The sequence below is a fragment of the Triticum urartu genome, chromosome 5, assembly GCF_003073215.2.
Source record: "Triticum urartu cultivar G1812 chromosome 5, Tu2.1, whole genome shotgun sequence".
Lineage (NCBI taxonomy): Eukaryota > Viridiplantae > Streptophyta > Magnoliopsida > Poales > Poaceae > Triticum > Triticum urartu.
This window is the reverse complement of record NC_053026.1, coordinates 186,984,606-187,006,840: the sequence shown is the minus strand read 5'-3', so window position 1 is coordinate 187,006,840 and position 22,235 is coordinate 186,984,606. Positions and strand designations below refer to the sequence as shown.

Below are 22,235 nucleotides of genomic sequence, written 5' to 3'. Positions count from 1 at the left end.
ACATCCAATAGGGCGCAGCTATGATGTTCGGACACACCATCACACTATGGTGTTCCAGGCGGCATTAGTCGTGAAACAATTTCCACAATGTCTTAATTGTGTGCCAAACTCGTAACTCGGATATTCATCTCTATGATCATATCATAGACATTTTATCCTCTTGTCACGATGATCTTCAACTTCACTCTGAAATTACTTGAACCTTTCAATAATTCAGACTTTTGTTTCATCAAGTAAATATACTCAGCATCTACTCAAATCTTCTGTGAAGTAAGAACATAACGATATCCATTACATGCCTCAACACTCATTGGACTGCACACATCAAAATGTATTACTTCCAACAAGTTGCTTTCTTGTTCCATCTTACTGAAACGAGGCCTTTCAGTCATCTTGCCCATGTGGTATGATTTGCATGTCTCAAGTGATTCAAAATCAAGTGAGCCCAAACGATCCATCTGTATGGAGTTTCTTCATGCATTTTATACCAATATGACTCAAATTGCAGTGCCACAAGTATGTGGTACTATCATTACTATCTTATATCTTTTGGCATGAACATGTGTATCACTACGATCGGGATTCAATAAACCATTCATTTTAGGTGCAAGACCATTGAAAGTATTATTCAAATAAACGGAGTAACCATTATTCTCCGTAAATGAATAACCGTATTGCGATAAACATAATCAAATCATGTCTACGCTCAACGCAAACACCAAACAACAATTATTTAGGTTTAACACCAATCCCGATGGTAGACGGAGCGTGCGATGTTTGATCACATCAACCTTGGAAACTCTTCCAACACATATCGTCGTCTCACCTTTGGCTAGTCTCCGTTTATACTGTAGCCTTTTATTTCGAGTTACTAACACTTAGCAACCGAACCGGTATCTAATACCCTACTGCTACTAGGAGTACTAGTAAAGTACACATTTAATATAATGTATGTCCAATACATACTTCTGTCAACCTTGCCAGCCTTCTCATCTGCCAAGTATCTAGGGTGGTTCTGCTTCAGTGACCGTTCCCCTTATTACCGAAGCACTTAGTCTCGGGCTTGGGTTCAACTTTGGGTTTCTTCACTAGAGCAGCAACTGATTTGCCGTTTCATAAAGTATCCCTTCTTTCCCTTGCCCTTCTTGAAACTAGTGGTTTTACTAACCATCAAAAATTGATGCTCCTACTTGATTTCTACTTTCGCGGTGTCAAACATCGCGAATTGCTCAAGGATCATCATGTCTATCCCTGATATGTTATAGTTCATCACGAAGCTCTAGTAGCTTGGTGGCAGTGACTTTGGAGAAACATCACTATCTCATCTGGAAGATTAACTCCCACTCGATTCAAGTGATTGTTGTACTCATACAATCTGAGCACATGCTCAACGATTGAGCTTTTCTCCTTAGTTTACAGGCTTAGGAAACTTGTCAGAGGTCTCATACCTCTTGACGTGGGCACTAGCCTGAAATCCCAATTTCAGTCCTTGGAACATCTCATATGTTCTATGATGTTTCAAAAATGTCTTTAGTGCCTCAATTCTAAACCATTTAGCATTATGGACTGAACTATCATGTAGTCATCAAAACGCGTATGTCAGATGTTCGCAACATCCACAACCGACGCTCGAGGTTCAGCTCACTGAGCGGTGCATTAAGGACATAATCCTTCTGCGCAGCAATGAGGACAATCCTCAGTTTACGGACCCAGTCCGCATAATTGCTACTATCAACTTTCAACTAAATTTTCTCTAGGAACGTATCTAAAACAGTAGAACTAAAGCATAAGCTACGACATAATTTGCAAAGTCCTTTTGACTATGTTCATGATAATTGAGTTCATCTGATTATTTAATGAACTCCCACTCAGATAGACATCCCTCTAGTCATCTAAGTGATACATGATCCGAATCAACTAAGCCGTGTCCGATCATCACGTGAGACGGACTAGTCATTATCGGTGAACATCTTCATGTTGATCGTATTTTCTATACGACTCATGTTCGACCTTTCGGTCTTCCGTGTTCCGAGGCCATGTCTGTACATGCTAGGCTTGTCAAGTCAATCTAAGTATATTGCGTGTGTAAATCTGGCTTACACCCATTGTATTCGAACGTTAGAATCTATCACACCCGATCGTCACGTGGTGCTTCGAAACAACGAACCTTCGCAACGGTGCACAGTTAGGGAAAACACTTTCTTGAAATTTTAGGGAGGGATCATCTTATTTAAGCTACCGTCGTTCTAAACAAATAAGATGTAAAAACATGATAAACATCACATGCAATCAAATAGTGACATGATATGGCCATCATCACTTCGCTCCTTTTGATCTCCATCTTCGGGGCTCCATGATCATCATCGTCACCGGCATGACACCATGATCTCCATCATCGTGTCTTCATGAAGTTGTCTCGTCATCTATTATTTCTACTATTATGGCTAACGGTTTAGCAATAAAGTAAAGTAATTACATGACGTTTATGTTGACACGCATGTCATAAATAAATTAAGACAACTCCTATGGCTCCTGCCGGTTGTCATACTCATCGACATGCAAGTCGTGATTCCTATTACAAGAACATGATCAATCTCATACATCACATATATCATTCATCACATCCTCTTTGGCCATATCACATCACACGACATATGCTGCAAAAACAAGTTAGACGTCCTCTAATTGTTGTTGCAAATTTTTACGTGGCTGCTATAGGTTTCTTAGCAAGAACGTTTCTTACCTACGCCAAAACCACAACGTGATATGCCAATTTCTATTTACCCTTCATAAGGACCCTTTTCATCAAATCCGATCCGACTAAAGTGGGAGAGACAGACACCCGCTAGCCACCTTATGCAACTAGTGCATGTCAGTCGGTGGAAACTGTCTCACGTAAGAGTACGTGTAAGGTCGGTCCGGGCCGCTTCATCCCACGATGCCGGCGAATCAAGATAAGACTAGTAACGGCAAGTAAATTGACAAAATCGATGCCCACAACTACTTTGTGTTCTACTCATGCATAGAAACTACGCATAGACCTAGCTCATGATGCCACTGTTGGGGATCATAGCAGAAATTCAAAATTTTCTACGCATCACCAAGATCAATCTATGTAGTAATCTAGCAACGAGGGGAAGGAGAGTGCATCTACATACCCTTGTAGATCGCTAAGCGGAAGCGTTCAAGTGAACGGGGTTGATGGAGTCGTACTCGTCGTGATCCAAATCACCGATGATCCTAGTGCCGAACGGACGGCACCTCCGCGTTTAACACACATGCAGCCCGGTGACGTCTCCCACGCCTTGATTCAGCAAGGGGAGAAGGAGAGGTTGGGGAAGACTCCGTCCAGCAGCAGCACGACAGCGTGGTGGTGAAGGAGGAGCGTGGCAATCCTGCAGGGCTTCGCCAAGCACCGCGGGAGAGGAGGAGGACTTGGGAGAGGGGGAGGGTTGCACCAGAACTTCGGTGTTGGGCTGCCCCTTTGCCTCCACTATATATAGGGGGAGAGGGAGGGCTGCGCCCCCACCTAGGGTTTCCACCCTAGGGGTGGCGGCAGCCCCAATCCCCATCTGGGGTGGCGGCCAAGTGGGGGGAAGAGGGAGGCGCACCAGGCATGGGCCTTAGGGTTTGCCCCCTCTTCTTCCTAGGCGCATGGGCCTTGGTGGGGAGGCGCCCCAGCCCACCTAGGGGCTGGTCCCTTCTCACACTTGGCCCATGTATGCCTCCGGGGCCCGTGGCCCCTCCCGGTGGACCCCTGGACCCCTCCGGTGGTCCCGGTACATTACCGGTGATGCCCGGAACACTTCCGGTGGTCAAAACCATACTTTCTATATACAAATCTTTACCTTCGAACCATTCCGGAACTCCTCGTGACGTCCGGGATCTCATCCGGGACTCCGAAAAACATTCGGTAACCACGTACATCTATTCCCTATAACCCTAGCGTCACCGAACCTTAAGTGTGTAGACCCTACGGGTTCGGGAACCATGTAGACATGACCGAGACTACTCTCCGGCCAATAACCAACAGCGGGATCTGGATACCCATGTTGGCTCCCACATGTTCCACGATGATCTCATCGGATAAACCACGATGTCGAGGATTCAATCAATCCCGTATTCAATTCCCTTTGTCTAGCGGTATTGCACTTGCCCGAGATTCGATCGTCGGTATCTCGATACCTTGTTCAATCTCATTACCGGCAAATCTTTTTACTCGTTCCGTAACACATCATCCCGTGATCAACTCCTTGGTCACATTGCGCATATGATGATGTCCTACCGAGTGGGCCTAGAGATACCTCTCCGTCACACGGAGTGACAAATCCCAGTCTCGATTCGTGCCAACCCAACAAACACTTTCGGAGATACCCGTAGTGTACCTTTATAGCCACCCAGTTACGTTGTGACGTTTGGTACACCCAAAGCATTCCTACGGTATCCGGGAGTTGCACAATCTCATGGTCTAAGGAAATGATACTTGACATTAGAAAAGCTTTAGCATACGAACTACACGATCTTTGTGCTAGGCTTAGGATTGGGTCTTGTCCATCACATCATTCTTCTAATGATGTGATCCCGTTATCAACGACATCCAATGTCCATGGTCAGGAAACCGTAACCATCCATTGATCAATGAGCTAGTCAACTAGAGGCTTACTAGGGACATGGTGTTGTCTATGTGTCCACACATGTATCTGAGTTTTCTATCAATACAATTATAGCATGGATAATAAACGATTATCATGAACAAGGAAATATAATAATAACCAATTTATTATTGACTCTAGGGCATATTTCCAACATTTAATATTTCATTTCGTGGCCTTTTTCGCCGATCAACGTGAGCCGTTAGGTGGTTGATGCGATTTCTACAGGTGGCAGCAAGCTTTCGCCGACCACCTCGCCTTGCTTGGTCCAGCCGCACCCCCATTGGCGCAAATCGAGCCACCACAGGAGCAAGGTGCCCAAGCCTTGGGAGTTCAAGATCTGTAGCTGCCGCACGTACCGTAGGGGGCCTAGGGGCAGCAGAATAGCGCGCCGGAGGGCACCCAGTCCGCATCATCAGTCAATGCCGCTGCAGGGCACCCAGTTCGCATCTTTTTCTTCTTCTTTTTCAATAGACTCATGCTCTCCCGGGTACACCAAGGAGGCTAAAAGGCGAGTTGCTATTGCCGTTCACATGGAAATGGTGCATGAACAGCAGCAGTCGCAAGCATGTTGTGATTTCCACTTCTTGCTGGAGGTGCGATCAGGGTAGGGGAGGCGCCTGTGGCAACTGCGTGTTGATTCAGAAGTTTCATATATATGCAAGGCTAGACTCATCATCAGATTTTTGGTATAGTCAGGTATCCACAGAAGTTTCAGATCTTCTCAATAGTTTCAGACAGGTGCGAGACAGTTGTTCATGCAATTTTTCCAGCCACACTCAAGTTAGTTTTGTGGTGACTGTCATTGGCATGTTCAAGTTTTTTTGTTTACTTCAGGTGTGGGCAAAAGACAAAGATAATTCAAATCAAGATTTACCTACTGCCAACAAGATGATGCCATGTGTTGCATCATATCGAGCTGACCTTGGACTCGTATCCCAGATTGGTTCACTCCATGCCACACCAACAACAGCCGTGTATCAAGACAATAAGGCATGCCCTCAATTTTCATTAATGAGTTGATATTATATAAATTAAATATCCTTTTTGTTTTACGAGATTTTTGCTAAAGTTTCATTTACGCCTAATTAACATCGAGTAGACCCTGTTATTGTGGAATTCTTAATTCAAGAGTTATAGGGAGGGACTTATGTCAGCATAAATAAAAACTAAAACAAGCGTTGTGGTTTACAAGTTAGTCAGTGGATTCATTTTGCAACGGGTTGCTTAACAGGTGTCAACTACGCACCTGGATCCATGAATGGCGCGTTCATTGATGGGGTTACCATGGCTGGTGTGCTCACATAAGAAGCTGATGGCACCATGGCTGGTCTATGCATGGTCCTCATTTGTTTCGTGCGATACCATTTAAGTAAAAGTCAGATCACCAATTTAGCAAAAAGCCACAGATTCACTTAAGTTTTATTTTTGTAAATCCAAGGCACAAATGGAACGCTGAGATCGATGACAGTGGTATGAAATTAATGGTACTGCTGATCTTGAGGCCCGTGCATGAGCAGTCACTGCAAGTTTGCAAGGCAACGACAAATTTATAAAACCGTCTCACACAACATCACAGGAGAGCACACACTCAGGTATATTCGTGCAGTTTTTTGCTACACTAACCTGCCAGTGGAGTGTTCTCTGTTTGCTGATGGTTAGTAGCTATCGGAAGATCAACAACTGGGGCCGACGTGCTACTTTATGCAGTAGTTTGTCCATCGACCACCAATATGTGTGATATTTTTGTTTCTTCCAATCCAGCCTCTTTGTAACGCTTGATCACAGACGTTTTTTCGTCCAGGTGGGTTGATCTGTTGTGCCTGTCATGTAGCTGCGATTGCGCAAGTGGAAAGGCATTGGCGGGCAATGGGGCGACCAGTGCAGACCTGAAGAGATCAAGTGTGTCCGGGTGAAATGGACTTGCAACAACAAGCACATCCTGTGTGGCTGGGCTGGCACCTTGCGTAGCGGCAAGCCTGTCAATGAATTCATTGTACGAGACTCCAACATGTTCATCAAGGCGCCAAATATCTGATGCACAAGGTCGCTGCACTGAGGTTGGTGTTCATGGGACAACTCCAGGCCTGCTGGTGCGTGATTTGTAGCAAAATACAGTACATCATTGTGAATCTTTCAGCACACTTCCGAATTAATAAACTGTTCGGCAGTAAACTTCACTGCATCAACTGAATATGTGTAGCCTTGGAGCAGTGTTGGATGGATGTCTCAGGCAGTTGCAGAGATAGATTGTATCGGCATTGTCTTTTTTTCATGTGTGCGAAAGATGTGAACTAGAGTTAGCAACTAAAAACACGATTAGCCTGACGTAAAACAGAATTTTTTAGGCGAGATACTCACTTTGAACTTCAGGCTACTATGGCTTGCCAAAGTGAACAATTCTTTCAGGTTGTCCGTGGTGTAAGCGGCTAAACTTTGCAGTCACGTTATCGTCTTTGAAATCCACGCGAAGAACACCTGAGTAGGATAGAGATAAAAGAAAGCTTGTCAAGACCAGATCAAGTACGAAGTAGTGGACAAAAATCATGCATCAGCTATGCATGCACGTAGTTTCACCACATGCCTGAAGGAAAAGCTGGAATCCATCGATTTTTCATGCATGCACCAGCACTGCTCGGAACCTCCAATAGCTGCGTCTGTATGAAACGGCATGGTGTACCGTCAAGCCAACGTTATATCAAACGGCAAAGTCACCGTATGATACTGTTGCACGTTGCGTACCTTTTCCTCCCCTAAAATCTAGCGGGAGCAGGCGAGCCCGTGTGCTCTATCGCCGCTCTCAAAAACAGTAAATGGTTTTTTCCTATAGAAATTCTGTCTTACAAAATTGCTCCACACCAAAGGAGGTCTGAATGCTTCGCGGTTGAGATGTACTAAACGGAATGGTGTGCTCCACTGGGCTCAAATATAGTGGCGTTTGATACTTGGGTGCCGATGCACCAGAACTGTAAAATAATTTAGAAAATTTTAGAAGTAAAAACTTCTGAATTATTTTGGAATCAAGCATCATCAGGTGTTACGCTCATATGAAAAGTTTTGAGAATTACTTTTCGCACAAGTGTATGTTCATGTTTGATTCTTGAGAATTACTTTTCGCACGTGTAATACCCTATCATGTTTGATTCCAAAAAGCTTCAAAATTATTTTGACTTTTCTAAATTGATATACAAATATAAAAAGATAAGGGACAGATCTAATCGGCCATCAATCCACACCAATTCAGTGACATAGATTGCTCCAATGACGAATACTCAACGTGATATCATACCTAATATTCGCATGCAACTAATATATTGCCTGATATAAATATGTAATTGCATTGTCTATAGCAACAACCAACAGTTAGCCGACTTATCACCATTCCAAAATCCTTCCCGACAATGAGAGGAGACTATGCATACATGGTACGACAACTCTTCTGAGGGTGTATTCCCATCAAGTAGCAACTAGACTCATCATGAAAATGTTAAAATTTATGTCATGTTTGGTAGGTTGCATGAGGCCTATACAGGCTCCCGGAACCAAATTTGGCCTGTTTGAATCCATGCTTATATTGTTAGGCCTGCATGACATGAAAATTAAAATATCGATGGGTCTGGATCTGGAGGAACAACCAAGTCGCTCGTTTTCAGCAAGTCAAGCCCGCACAATGCAAGCGACTGCACGTGACTACAGGCGGCTGGACGCGTAGGGTCACGTGAGAGACGTCGTGTTGTTTCCCGATGCGGCCATAAATCCTCTCACTGCCCACTCCCCTCCCCCCTCTCTCCATTCTCTCACCGACGGCGGCTAGACGCGCAGGGTCACGCGAGAGACGTCGCGTTGTTGCCCGATGCGGCCATAAATCCTCTCACCTCCCACTCCCCTCCCCCTCTCTCCACACTCTCACCGACGGCGGTGACCATCGTAGGAGGCAAGATCTGCATGGCGAACACCAGCTTCATCACTTCTCCGCCACGCCTTCATCAATGGTGGTAAGCCATCTTTCCACGCATTCGTAGGGATCAATATAGGCATCGATATACCCATCGATTAAACTTCACACATCAATTAAACGGAGAGAGATCGATTTAGGCATCGATTAAGCGGAGAGAGATTGATTTAGGCATCAGATAAGTGGAGAGAGATTGATTCAGGCATCGATTAAACATATTGAGATCGATTTAGGGCTTGTTTGATTAGTCCGTACAAGGGGTTGGGAAGAATTTTGACTAAAAGGAGATTAAATCAATGACAATCCCCTTAAATCCCTCGATTTTGACTAGCACCGCCTTCATCACTGATTCAGCACCTCTTTGCCACGCCTTCGTCAATGGCGGTAAGCCATCTCTCCATGCCTTCACAGGAATTAATCTAGGCATCGATTTACCCATCGATTAAACTACACGCATCGATTAATCGGAGAGAGATAGATGTAGGCATCGATTAAATGGAGAAAGATCGATTTAAGCATCGATTAATTCGAGCGATTTAGGCATCGATTAAACCGAGCGAGATCGATTTAGTAATCGATTTAGCGCTTGTTCGGTTAGTTCCGCACAAGGGGGTTGAGAAGGATTTTGACTAAAAGGGGGTTAAATCAATGAAAATATCCTTAAATCACTTGATTTTGACTAGCACTATCTTCATCACCGATTCATCATCTCTCCGCCACGCTTTCGTCAATGGTGGTAAGCCATCTCTCCATGCCTTCGCAGGGATCAGTGTAGGCATCTAATTACCCTTCGACTAAATAGAGAGAGTTCGATTTAAGCATAGACTAAATGGAGAAAAATCAATTTGTTAAACACACACACACACACACACAGAGATCTAGTCATTGATCTGGGGCTTGCTCGATTAGTCCGCACAAGGGGATCGGGAAGGATTTGGAGTAAAATGAGGTTAAATCAATGACAATCCCCTTAAATCCCTTGATTTTGACTATGCGCGACGGGCCTGGAGGCGCCTCGAGCGATAGTAGCTTTGACGCTGGTAGTCATTGACCTCCAACGGCATTGTAGAGCAGCTAGGCTCAGTAACCCAAGCCACCATCTCGACCGCATCGGCATTGCCAGCATCCACCATCTCCTCCTCGTCGTCATCCTCGAGAACAATTGTGGGCGGCGTCACCGCAACGATCTCCTGGTCAGCAGGAGCTACGACAGAGCTTTACTTGGCCCATCTAGTTCTCTGACCTGATCGGCCGACTCGGCCTCCTCCATTGCCCAGAACAGTATGTTCATTGACATAGCGCCTTTGGCTCGGTCATGCATCAGCGTCTTCATCTCTGTTGCCTGCAAGAGCACAACTCCTACCTCCTTGATCATCTCGTCCACGGTATTGAACAGGGAGCACACATCCATCATCCTCACAAACTCCAGGTAGTCGCCACTTGAGCACTCAAGGAGCATTGCCGTCTATCCATGGCCAGTGGGGAAGGGGTTCATGGTGATCGAGCGGTGGTAAGAAAGAGAGAGGTAGAGAGAGAGCTGTGGAAGAGGAGGTAGTAGAAGAGCAAGATAGAGATGAGTGGAAGATGAAGTGGAATGCGGTGATAGATAAATAGGGTTTTTGGAAGTTGAAGTGGTAGTGAGAGAGGGAGGGGGGGGGGGGGGGGGGGGGGGGGGGGGGGGGGGGGGGGGGGGGGGGGGGGGGGGGGCAGGAGTGATTGCGATAGGTGAGTGAGGATGAAAATATGCTCTTGGTCTTTTTATCCATTGATCTTGTTCACTTATTTGATCTGCTAGCATGGTAGCTATGTTAATCTTGTTCATTTGTGTTCAATGAAGTGCTTTTTTTTTGCCGGAGTTCAATGAAGTGCTCTGCCGAGAAGCTTATCCTCGGCAGTGCTGCTTCGGACAAGGAGGTAGCCTCAGCCAACTGCTGGAACGGCAAGGCGGAGGTTGACGGCAAGGCCCCCAAGAGGCCCCGCAGTTACGACCATTTCCATTACAACTCAGGCCCAAGTCACTTCTGCAAGATCATTCTTGCACCTATGTTCGAGTACCTGTCGATGCCCACTGACTTCATCAAGCACATACCACCATCGCACCAGAACTCGTTCTGAGGATGAACACGGGCTATATGCCGAGAGAATCACGGTCCAGGTGGTCAACGGCAGGATCACCCTTGAAGGATGGCCCCCCTCGTCGTAGCTCACCAGCTGAAGATCAGTACCACGTCACCTACAAGGTGCTGAGTCCCGATAGCTTCAAGGTGATCGTCTTCGACATCAACGGTGTCGAGGGGGTGCCAAGGCCAAGTCCATTCTTTAATCCGCAATGCATGAAACACCCAGTTCTGCAGCTCAAGAATCAAACCTATAACACGCCCTGATATAAAAAGAAAGCCACAATGCTCGCCCAAAACACATTTGGCTGCTAGAAATTGGAAACCAAACAAACCCACGATTCCTTCACACATCTGTGGCCACGATAAACTTGAAAAACAAATAAATCCACAAACATTTTTGGCTGATGCAGATTCGGAATGACAGATTAACCCAGATTAGGTCCATCTCCACCTTAACGGATTGCGTCAAACACATCCTCACAGGAATTTCTCAGTCTACTGCAACTCTCATGTCCCCCCCTATGGATGTGCATTTGTGCCAAAAGAAAAAGGGTGTGTCTAGGGCATATCTAGATGTGCTCTAGTTATTGCACATCTAAGTGAGTGAATCAAGTATAAAGAGAAAAAGAAAAAAGAGAAAGAAAATATTTACACGAATCTCAATGTAAGATCAATGACATATGACTTAGATGTGCAATACTTATGGCACATCTAGATGTGCTTTAGCAAAACTGAAAGAAAAACTTCAGGGAGAGCAGCAGCTTGCAAATCTTAGGAAGCATGCAGAATGTAAAAGGCGGGTGACATGTTTGTGCCTTTGGTGTGTATGGCCGGAAGCAGCATCATAAAGCACAAGCATCATCTTGCCCAATCTGGAGCTTCAGAAATGGGAGGTTTGAGCAATCTAGGTTAACAAGCTACGCAACCATCTTGCCAAATATCTGATGCTTCTGCCAAACTATGCATATCTGTCTTCTCAATGCACATCCCATAAGCTGGTTCATGCCCACTAATTTTCCATTGGAGTCATGAAAAGAAAAAAGGGAAAAAATTTACCAGAAACGGAACTCGAAAATCCTCCACCTAAATGGTTGAATTCACAGAACTGGTTTGATCACTGCTAGGGCCTGTGCAATGGCCTTCAGTGATTGAAAGCTTAAAATTTCCAAGCATCAGTATCTGAACAAACGAAGTAAAAAGGATCAGTATCTCATCTCAGCTGAATTATTCTTTATAGGCTAGCTAATCGCAAAATCTTCACTCTCTACGATGAGTGGCGCCGACGGCCCGTCGAGCAGCAGCGAGTCCAGTGAGCTCGGCACATTGATTGGGTTGTCGGTGTAGCCCGGTGCATCGGTCGGGTCCTCACTGGCGAGACCTGCCATGCTGGTGGTCGGGAGCTCGTTGCGGATTGGGGGCAGGTTGGTGACGCTGTCGGCAGGCAACGGTGATGGATGCTCGTCGTTGCTTTGCCTGGTTCGATGCAACTGGAGCACCTTGCGGTGGGTATTGGCATGCTTTGTTGGCACAAATGTAGGGCTCGCCACGGGCCGGTACTCCGGCAGTAGCCTTCCCTGCCTGTACCGCACGCCGCACGCGTTGCACAGCGTGGCTCGCCCCTTTGGCCCCTCCCTCCACTGTGGCGTCTCTGACGACCCACAGTGCTGGCACCTCTTCCCCTTATTTGCCGGCCATGGCGCCGAAGGGGCTTCGCTTCTAGACCGCCTCCTCTTCTTCTTCTTTGAAGGCTTTCTTGGCAGGTGCACGGACGGAGGCGCCTCAGGCTCCCAGATGGGACTCTCTGGCGGGGAGTTGTTGACTGGGCTCTCCTGCTGGGAATCCGTCACTGAGCACTCTGCTGGACGGCACTCCGGCAGCAACCTCCCCTTCTTGTACCGCATGCCGCAGGCGGTGCAGACCTCCCTCCGCCCCATCGATCCTTCTATCCACAAAGGTGGATCCGAGGACCCGCAGTGCAAGCAGCTCGTCCCCGGCCGTGGCGCTGGCGCAGCTTCTGTCCTGGGAGGCATCCTCTCCGTGGCCGACTTTCTGACCAGGTAGATGGCCCCAGGCACCTCGGGCTCCCAGATCGGGCTCTCCAGCGGCGAATCGACGATTGGGCTTGCCACCGGACGGTGCTCCGGCAGTGTCCCGTTCTTACTGTACCAGACTCCGCAGGCGTTGCAGAGGGTACCCCGCCCCATCGGCCCTGACCTCCGCTGCGGCGTCTCCACCGCCTTGCAGTGCAGGCACCTCTTCAATCTCTTGGGCGGCTTATCGGCCGTGCCTGGATCGAGAGACGGAGCCACCTGCACGCGCTGGGTGCGGGGGAACCTTCTCCCCTCCTCTTCGTTTGCCGGGTCCCCAGCCGGCGGCAGCGGCTGGATGAAGGGGATCCTGAGTGACCACCAGGCCGACGGGACGTTGCGGGGGAGGTAGCTGCGCGCCTTCCGCGGGACGGCGGCCTCCAGGCGGGAGACGACGGCGGGGAGCGCCGTTGCGGGGAGAGCGAGGACGGACAGGAGTAGGGGCTCCGTGCCGCCATCCTCCTTCCCCCCAACGCCGCCGCCTCCGGCCATGCCGCGGGTCGCCTCAGATCGCCGGAATCTTGGACACCTCCCCCTCCCTAATCCTGGTGGCTGCTCAGCAAAAAAAATACTATCTTTAGGTCACCGTGTTAAAGATGTAGATCGACCCGCCCACCCACCGAAGGTGAAGAAAGATAAGCCGATACTTGTACCTCTCCTCCCTCGCCTTCCTCCGCCGTCGCCATGGACGGCGGCTGCGACCGTGCGGCGGCAGCAGATGACAGGATGACAGACAAAAGACGATCTGCCCGGGGGCGTGACTGCCAGCTTCTGTGACCGGACAACCTAGTAGTGTCTAGAGTCGGATGCTCGGCCACGCTACGACTGAATATTTTCCGACTGCAGCAAAAGACGCGCCTGCGCACGCACGCCGCAACCAACCATACATCCACCGCCATTTGCTTACCTGCATTGCAACGTGTCCACACTGTACATTTTTACAAGGCAAGGCATACCACTTTGGGTATGTTGCGAAATAAACTCAAAAGAGCGAATCAACCTGTGGTTGAGATGGTTAGATGGACAGTGATATTCCCAACCCACCAGGGTTCAAATCCTGGTGCTCGCATTAAAGTGGGAGGAGACGTTCCCGTCGACGACAAGACGCCTACGGTGACTTCGTAAATCTCAAGATGATGTGCCGGCTTAGTCTTTCGGAGGTGCTCATAAGGATAGGGTGTGCGTGTGTGCGTTCATAGAGGTGAGTGTATGCGCGTGTATATGAGCGCTTGTGTCTGTACTGATGCTAAAAAAAAGAAATAAACTCAAAAGATAGAGCTAACAGAAAGCTAGAAGTTCTAAGGGAGTGAAGCTACAAAGGTGAAGAGGAAAGGTTTATGAGCCTCTTTGATCCTCTGCGCAAATAGAGTGGGATGTTCTTTAAATCTTGCAGCCCGGGAACTGGTTTCTGCATCGATTTTCGAAAACACTATAAATCTAACGTTACATTTTTAATCTCCTGACGTGACGCTTCGGCTATCATCTGAACACGAATCTTAATGTGGGCAGTGTTGCCATGTCATACAATCAGTCCGTTTGTTAAGAAACATCCTTGCGCGAAAGCGACCCACTCATTAAGCACGACCCATCCTATTTCCCCTCCCTTCCTTATTCATTCCCTTCACCGATAGTGAGGAGAAATCGGTGGCGAGGAGCAACCCACCACCAACAACCGTTGACAGGAGTGCGGCCTGACGGGAGGAGAAATTGGCGGCGAGGAGCAGCCCCACCACCACCAGTCGGCGGTGGGGCTTGCGACTCGCGGGGGAGGAGATACTGGTGGCGAGGAGCAGCCCCACCACCAACAACCCTTGGCGGGGGCTGCTGCGAGGAGCATCCTTCGGCGCTGGGTGGCTGCTGGGGGCGGGTAGTGACGGAGTCAAATCCGACACATCTCGCGTAGGGGCCCCCGAACTAAGGCTCTTGAGACGATGGTCACAAGGACACAAGTTTTCACCCAGGTTCGGGCTCTCCAGAGAGATAAAACATGCGCCATGCTTGTGTTTTATTGGTTTTGGGTGGAGTACAAAGTACATATGATCTACCGCGGGCGCGTTGCGTGTCCTTTGCGAGCCTTGCCCCTTGGTTTATATAGGTACCGGAGGGTTTAGGGTTGCATCTAAGCTAGCTATGTACAAAGAGGATGAGCTGTGGATGACCTCCAACATCTTGGAGTACACGACAAGTCTTCAGGAGCCTTCCCTTCATACGCCATGGGTCGTTTTCGTCATGGCCCACTAGTGGAACGACATAGGGGTCCTCGGCCCGGCCCGACAGGTCGGGATATGGTGTATTGAGAGACCCCCCAGCCGGGCACCGCCAGTAGGCCCCGAACTGGTCTTCAAGTCTAGATGCACTTCAGTCCATCTAAACTATTCTTCTTCTTGGGTCGCCAGTCTTCAAACAGGTTCAATGAATCTTCCTTTCGAAGGCAAGCATGGCTTATCAGATTAAATCTGAGGTGTCCAGGGCCATCTCATCTCTCGACAAGTATCTTGCCTTATCCGTGATGCAAGCATGTCAGATAATGTTCCCATGTAGTCATTCTTAGCTGCAAAGAATTCTCGTGCTCGATTTGGGCTCACGATCTGGCCTACCTCTATCATCACAACCCAATCCCATCCACAAGTCCACATGGCATCTTCGTTCCCCATAGTTAACATGACGTGTGGACGTGGGTTAGGGCCCCACCCCGCGGAAGAAGAGAGGAGAAGGTTCTCCCGCCTCAGCGTGTGCAGGTGGCCTTGCTTATCGATCCAAGCATGATCGATAAGCCGCCTAAGAGGTTGAGGAGGTGCCTACACTACAAGGCGGCGGAGATGTCGCAACGAAGGTCAGGGTCGATGGGGCGGGGTATCCTCTGCAATGCCTACAGGGTCTGGTACAGTAAGACTGAGACGCTACTGGAGCACCATCCGGTAGCAAGCCCAATCGTCGATTCGCCACTGGAGAGCCCGATGTGGGAGCCCAAGGTGCATAGGACTATTTACCTCGTTAGAAAGTCGGCCACGGAGAGGAGGCTTCCCAGGACAGAAGTTGCTCTAGCGCCAGTCCCGGGGACGAGCTGCTTGCACTATGGGTCGTGGAGCCACCTTTGTGGATAAAAGGGTTGCTGGGGCGGAGGGAGGTCTGCACCGCCTGTGGAATGTGGTACAAGAAGGGGATGATGCTACAGGAGTGCCGTCCAGCAGGGTGGTCAGTGACGGATTCCTACGGGAGCGCCCAAGCATCAACTCCACACTGGAGAGTCCCATCTGGGAGCCTGAGACACCTCCGTCCGTGCACCCGCCGAGAAAGCCTTCAAATAAGAGAGGAAGCGTCCAATAAGCGAATCCCCTTCGGCGCCATGGCCGACAAATAATGGGAAGAGCTACATGCACTATGGGCCGTTAGAGATGCTAGGGTGGGGGAGGTGCCAAAGGAGTGAGGCACACTATGCAACGTGTGCGACATGCGGTACAGGTAGGGGAGGCTGCTTCTAGAGTATCATCCCATGGAGAGCCCCATGTTTGTACCATCAAAGAATGCCAATTTCCATCATAATGTGCTCGAGTTGCACCGGAGCAAGCAAAGCAATGACGAGCATCCATCATCGCTGCCTGTCGACAGTGCCACTGCCTTGCCCCCGATCCGTGACGACCGCCCGACAAACATGGCAGGTCTCGCTAGTGAGGACCTGACCGACTCATCGGGCTACACCGACAACCCAAACAACATGCCGATGTCACTAGAGTCGCTACTCCTCGACGGGCCATCGACACTGCTCATCGTAGAGAGTGATGATTTTGTGATTAGCTAGCCTATGAAGAATAATTCAGTTGAGATGAGATACTGATCCTTTTTACATCATTTCTTCATATATTGATCCTTTTTTACTTTGTTTCTTTAGATAATTTTAAGCTTTCAATCACTAAAGGCCACTGCACAAGCCCTAGCAGTGATCAAACCAGTTGTCGGTGCTAAAACCGGTGGATCTTGGTAGGGGGTCCCGAGCTGGTGGTCTTGGCCAAATGGTAACAGGAGGTAGAGAAAAACACAATGTTTACCTAGGTTTGGGCCCTCTCGAAGAGGTGAAACCCTATGTCCTACTTGTATTGTATTGATTGTGGATGGGATACAAAGTACAAGATGATGTACCTCGAGATCGTATGAGTGAGTTCTAAATGTTCTAGCATGCCTCTACAGGCTAAACCCCTCGACTTATATAGGCACCCGGGGCTATCTAGGGTTACAAGTATGTTGGCTACATCTAGGGATAAACATGCCGATTGTTTGAATATGCCTTGAAGTATACGCCCCCCAGAGGCCGCGCCCGCATCAGCTCCGACCCTTAACTCGGAGCCAACTGCGCCAATCAAGGACGGGTGGTTAGACACCGCCTCAAGGGCTGCAGTCTCAACGGCGATCGAGCCGAACACCAGCCTAACCCTCTGCGCAGCCCGTGACTCCAAGGTGCCGAACTCTTTTCCGGACTCCGAACCATCCGCGCCCCTGCCAATCGAATCCGATTGGGCGCCGATCATGGAATTCACCACCGCGGATATCTTTCAGCACTCGCCCTTCAGCGACATTCTGAATTCACTAAGGTCTCTCTCTTTGTCAAGAGAGCCCTGGCCGGACTATGGCCAACAGGATTGGGGTGCGGACGACGAAGAAATTCGACGCCCACCCACCACCCACTTAGTAGCCACTGTCGATGATTTAACCGACATGCTCGACTTCGACTCCGACGACGTCGACGGTATGGACGGCGATGTAGGAAACAAACATGAACCAGCGCCTATAGGGCACTGGAAAGCCACCTCGTCATATGACATATACATGGTGGATACACCCAACGAAGGCAATGGCGACGAGATAGCGGAGGATGACCCCTCCAAGAAGCAACCCAAGCGCCGACGTCAGCGGCGCCGCTCTAAGTCCCGCCAAAGCAAAAGTGGTGATACCGACACAGGAGATAATAACACTCCGGATAGTGCCGAAGACAACAACAATCCCCTCCAGCAAGATTTAGAGTAGGAGGATGACGGAGCCAGCTCTCCTAAGAGAGCGGCAGACGGAGAGGAGGAGGATGACAATTACATGCCCCCCTCCGAAGACGAGGCAAGCCTCGGCGACGGTGAATTCGCCGTACCAAAGGATCCCGTCGAACAAGAGCGCTTCAAGCACTGGCTTATGGCCACGGCAAATAGCCTGGAGAAAAAGCAGCAGCAGCTTCAAGCTGATCAAGATCTGCTAGCTGACAGATGGACTGAAGTCCTCGCGGCCGAGGAATATAAACTCGAGCGCCCCTCCAAGAATTACCCAAAGTGCAGGTTACTACCCCGACTGGAGGAAGAAGCGTATGATACGGCTGATCGGCCACCTCGTGGCCGCGATAGAGAGGTATTCCAGCCAAAAGCTCAGCCTCCACCCCGACGCCATTCAAATAAAAAGGCATGGGGAGATACGCCAGACCTGCGAGACATATTGGAGGACAAAGCAAAGCATGCAAGATCGATCTACGGATCACAACGGCGCACCACTCTGCGAGACGATAAACGTCATGTCGGATACAATAAAAGCAAATCCGGCCGGGCCGAACACAGCGGGCAAGACCCATTCGAGCTGCGTCGCGATATAGCCCAATACAGAGGCGCCACACACCCCTTATGCTTCACAGACGAAGTAATGGAACATCAATTCCCAGAAGGTTTCAAACCTGTAAATATTGAATCATACGACGGCACAACAGATCCCACAGTATGAATTGAGGATTTCCTCCTCCACATCCACATGACCTGCGGTGATGACTTACACGCCATCAAATACCTCCCACTAAAGCTCAAAGGACCAGTGCGGCATTGGCTTAACAGCTTGCCAGCGGACTCCATTAGCTGTTGGGAAGATCTGGAAGCCGCATTCCTCGACAACTTTCAGGGCACTTATGTGCGACCACCAGACGCCGATGACTTGAGCCACATAATTCAGCAGCTAGAGGAGTCGGCCAGGCAATTCTGGACTCGGTTCCTTACAAAGAAAAATCAAATCGTCGACTGTCCGGATGCGGAGGCCTTAGCGGCTTTCAAACACAACATCTGAGACGAGTGGCTAGCCCGGCACCTTGGTCAGGAAAAGCCGAAATCTATGGCAGCTCTCACGACGCTCATGACCCGCTTTTGTGCGGGAGAAGACAGCTGGCTGGCTCGCAGTAATAACATATCAAAGAACCATGGTACCTCAGATACCAAGGGTGGCAATAGCAGGTCATGTCGCAACAAACATAAGCGCCACATTAACAGTGAAAATACTAAGGATACGGCAGTCAACGCCGGATTCAAAGGCTCTAAACCCGGTCAGCGGAAAAAGCCATTCAAACAAAGTATGCCGGGTCTGTCCAGCTTGGAACGTATACTCGATCGCTCGTGTCAAATACACGGCACCCCAGACAAGCCAGCCAATCACACCAACAGGGAATGTTGGGTGTTCAAGCTGGCCGGCAAGTTAATTGCCGAAAACAAGGACAAGGGGCCGCATAGCGATGACGAGAGGAGCCCCAGCAGCCGCACACTGGAAGACAGAAGAGGTTTCCCCCGCAAGTGCAGACGGTGAACATGATATACGCAACCCACATCCCCAAGAGGGAGTGGAAGCGTGCGCTCAGGGACGTATACGCGTTGGAGCCAGTCGCCCCAAAATTCAACCCTTGGTCCTCCTGTCTGATCACCTTCGATCGCAGGGACCATCCCACTAGTATCCGTCATGGCGGATTTGTCGCACTGGTCCTAGACCCAATCATTGACGGATTCCACCTCATTCGAGTCCTTATGGATGGCGGCAGCAGTCTGAACCAGCTTTATCAGGACACAGTGCGCAAAATGGGTATAGACCCCTCAAGGATCAAACCCACAAAAACGACCTTTAAAGGCGTCATTCCAGGTGTGGAGGCCCATTGCACAGGCTCAATTACACTGGAGGTGGTCTTCGGATCCCCGGATAACTTTAGAAGCGAAGAGTTAATCTTTGATATAGTCCCGTTCCGCAGTGGTTATCACGTGCTGCTCGGGCGAACCGCATTTGCTAGATTCAATGCGGTACCGCATTATGCATACCTCAAGCTCAAGATGCCAGGACCTTGCGGAGTTATTACAGTCAATGAAAACATAGAGCGCTCTCTTCGAACAGAGGAGCACACCGCGGCCCTCGCAGTAGAAGCGCAAAGCAGCCTCTCAAGGCAATCAACCAGTTCGGCGCTTCAAAGCCCGGACACCTTCAAGCGCGCTCGGGGCAATCGGCAAATAGACCGCCTGGCGCGATCTGAGCTCGCGTAGCAATACGATAGCCACCCCAATCCCAGCCCAATGGCGAAACTCGTGTCGCGCGTACATAAAATACCATGGGCACAGGTGGGGAGGGGGGCACAACTGCGGCACGCCCCAAGACGCGGCTTAAACCGCACTAGGGCCTTCCCGTTTGGTTATTTTTTTTAGGACCTTAATCTCTGGAAACACTGTCCGGCAGCACTATTGCCGAACACATGATGCAGCAACCAAGGAGGCAGACAGCTACGTCATACCACGGAATTCCCAGGTTGATTACAGTAACGAGCGAAATATTCGATTTAATATCATTCCTCAGCTTGCCCTTGGAAGGGACATAGTCCTAGTCTTTGCTTATCGCACTATCTGTATCAATCTACTTTAACGCAATTTTTTAATAAACAATGCATGACATTACGACTATTATTGCATTCTTGTTATATATATGTGTGTGTTCAATAACGACGCCTTGCAACCGTACACTTTGGTACGGCCAATACACTAGTGGCTTGCGTACCCCACAATATGGTGTGAAAAGTCCTAACACTTTCACAAGTGCGGCACCCCGAACTTATAGCATTATATGCATCAGCTCTGAATCATGTCTTTGGTCAAATGTTGGGTTTGCCCGGTGTCGGTGTCAAAACCGGCGGATCTCGGGTAGGGGGTCCCGAACTGTGCATCTAGGCGGATGGTAACAGGAGACAAGGGACACAATGTTTTACCCAGGTTCGGGCCCTCTTGATGGAGGTAAAACCCTATGTCCTGCTCGATTAATATTGATGATATGGGTAGTACAAGAGTAGATCTACCACGAGATCAAGGAGGCTAAACCCTAGAAGCTAGCCTATGGTATGATTGTTGTATATATTGTATATCTATCGACTAGCCTGGCTCGGTTTATATAATGCACCGGAGGCCTAGGATAACAAGAGTCCTAGCCGAATACGCCGGTGGGGAGAAGTCCTTGTCTTGATCGCCAAGTCTTGTGGAATCTTCCTTGTATGCGGTAGCCGTCTGAACTGGCCCATGAGTATACGGCCACAGGGGTCCTCGGCCCAATCTAATAGATCGGGAGACGACGTGGTGAGTACCCCCTAGTCCAGGACACCGTCAGTAGCCCCCTGAACCGGTCTTCAAGTTAGGGACGCTCCTCGATTCTTCCGAACTTTTCTTCATCTTCGGTTGCCGATCTTGAAAACTGGTTCAACAAATCTTCTTTATCTTCGATCTTGAGGATCGCTGAAATGCATTCGACGAGTTTACACGTCGGGTATCCGAGGAGCCCCTTTAAGTTTCCGGCCTTTATCAATGCCTTGTTTATTTTTATGCCACACCTCGGGTTTGAAGTTGTTCCCGGGAGGCAGGGTCCTCTTGCGTCCGAGCTCCAACGCCGGACTGCATTCGAGGTATCTTTTGCAGCCGAGCACCAACGCCGGACCGCTTCCCAGCTCTAGCGCCGGAATGTATCCGAGCTCCAACGCCGGACTATGTATCCGAGCTCCAACGCCGGACTGTATATCCGAGCTCCAACGTCGAAATATATCCGAGCTCCAACACCGGACTGTGTCCAGGCTCCAATGCTGGACTATATCCGAGGTGTCATATCACCTTGGTTCAAAAAAGTTGAAGGAGTTTAGCCGAGCTTAATGCTAGAAATGCCCTCTATGGAGCCAGCCACTAGCGCCCGAGCTTTATGCCGGACTGCTTCCGAGGTGGTGCACCACCCCGACTATGGGCCGATTTTTTGTCAATATTTTTTATTGGTGCAATTTATTCTCTGCCGAGATATATAGCCAGTAGCCCTCAAGGTGTGTATCGGTCTAAAACCCGAGATGCACATGAAGGATGACATAAGACCGCTGATCCCAGTAGCCGCTGAGACTCAGGTTGATTTGCAAAATCGGCCTGAGGATCAAGTCCTAGCTCGGCAGAATACTTCGGGACACAAAAGCGGCGTGATCAGTACTCAAGACTCAGGTTGGGTGCGGCCGACCAACCTGAGGATCAAAATCTCCTCGGAAACTATATTGCACATAAAATTTTCTACATTGGACAAGCAATGCAGTAGCCCCCGAGACACTGGTCGGGTGGCAACACCAGATCAGGGGATCGATGTGCCC

General features: G+C 49.2%; 1 protein-coding gene and 1 pseudogene across 2 annotated transcripts; one reads left to right on the top strand and one right to left on the bottom strand.

Moving 5' to 3' along the window:
- Positions 1 to 11,791: 11,791 nt before the first annotated feature.
- On the bottom strand, positions 11,792 to 13,728 carry LOC125508343 (trans-acting T-cell-specific transcription factor GATA-3-like). Of its 2 annotated transcripts, none has more exons than XM_048673042.1 (2): positions 13,462 to 13,728; positions 11,792 to 13,366 (listed from the first exon to the last, which is right to left on the bottom strand). In XM_048673042.1, the coding sequence occupies exons 1-2, from the start codon at positions 13,711 to 13,713 to the stop codon at positions 11,966 to 11,968; spliced, it is 1,653 nt and encodes a 550-aa protein (XP_048528999.1). In that variant the 5' UTR covers positions 13,714 to 13,728; the 3' UTR covers positions 11,792 to 11,965. The 2 variants fall into 2 exon arrangements, with proteins under 2 accessions (XP_048528999.1, XP_048529000.1); XM_048673043.1 differs by having other exon boundaries at positions 13,468 to 13,728.
- Positions 13,729 to 15,251: 1,523 nt separating this feature from the next.
- On the top strand, positions 15,252 to 16,613 carry LOC125506908 (annotated as a pseudogene).
- The last annotated feature ends 5,622 nt before the right edge of the window (positions 16,614 to 22,235 follow it).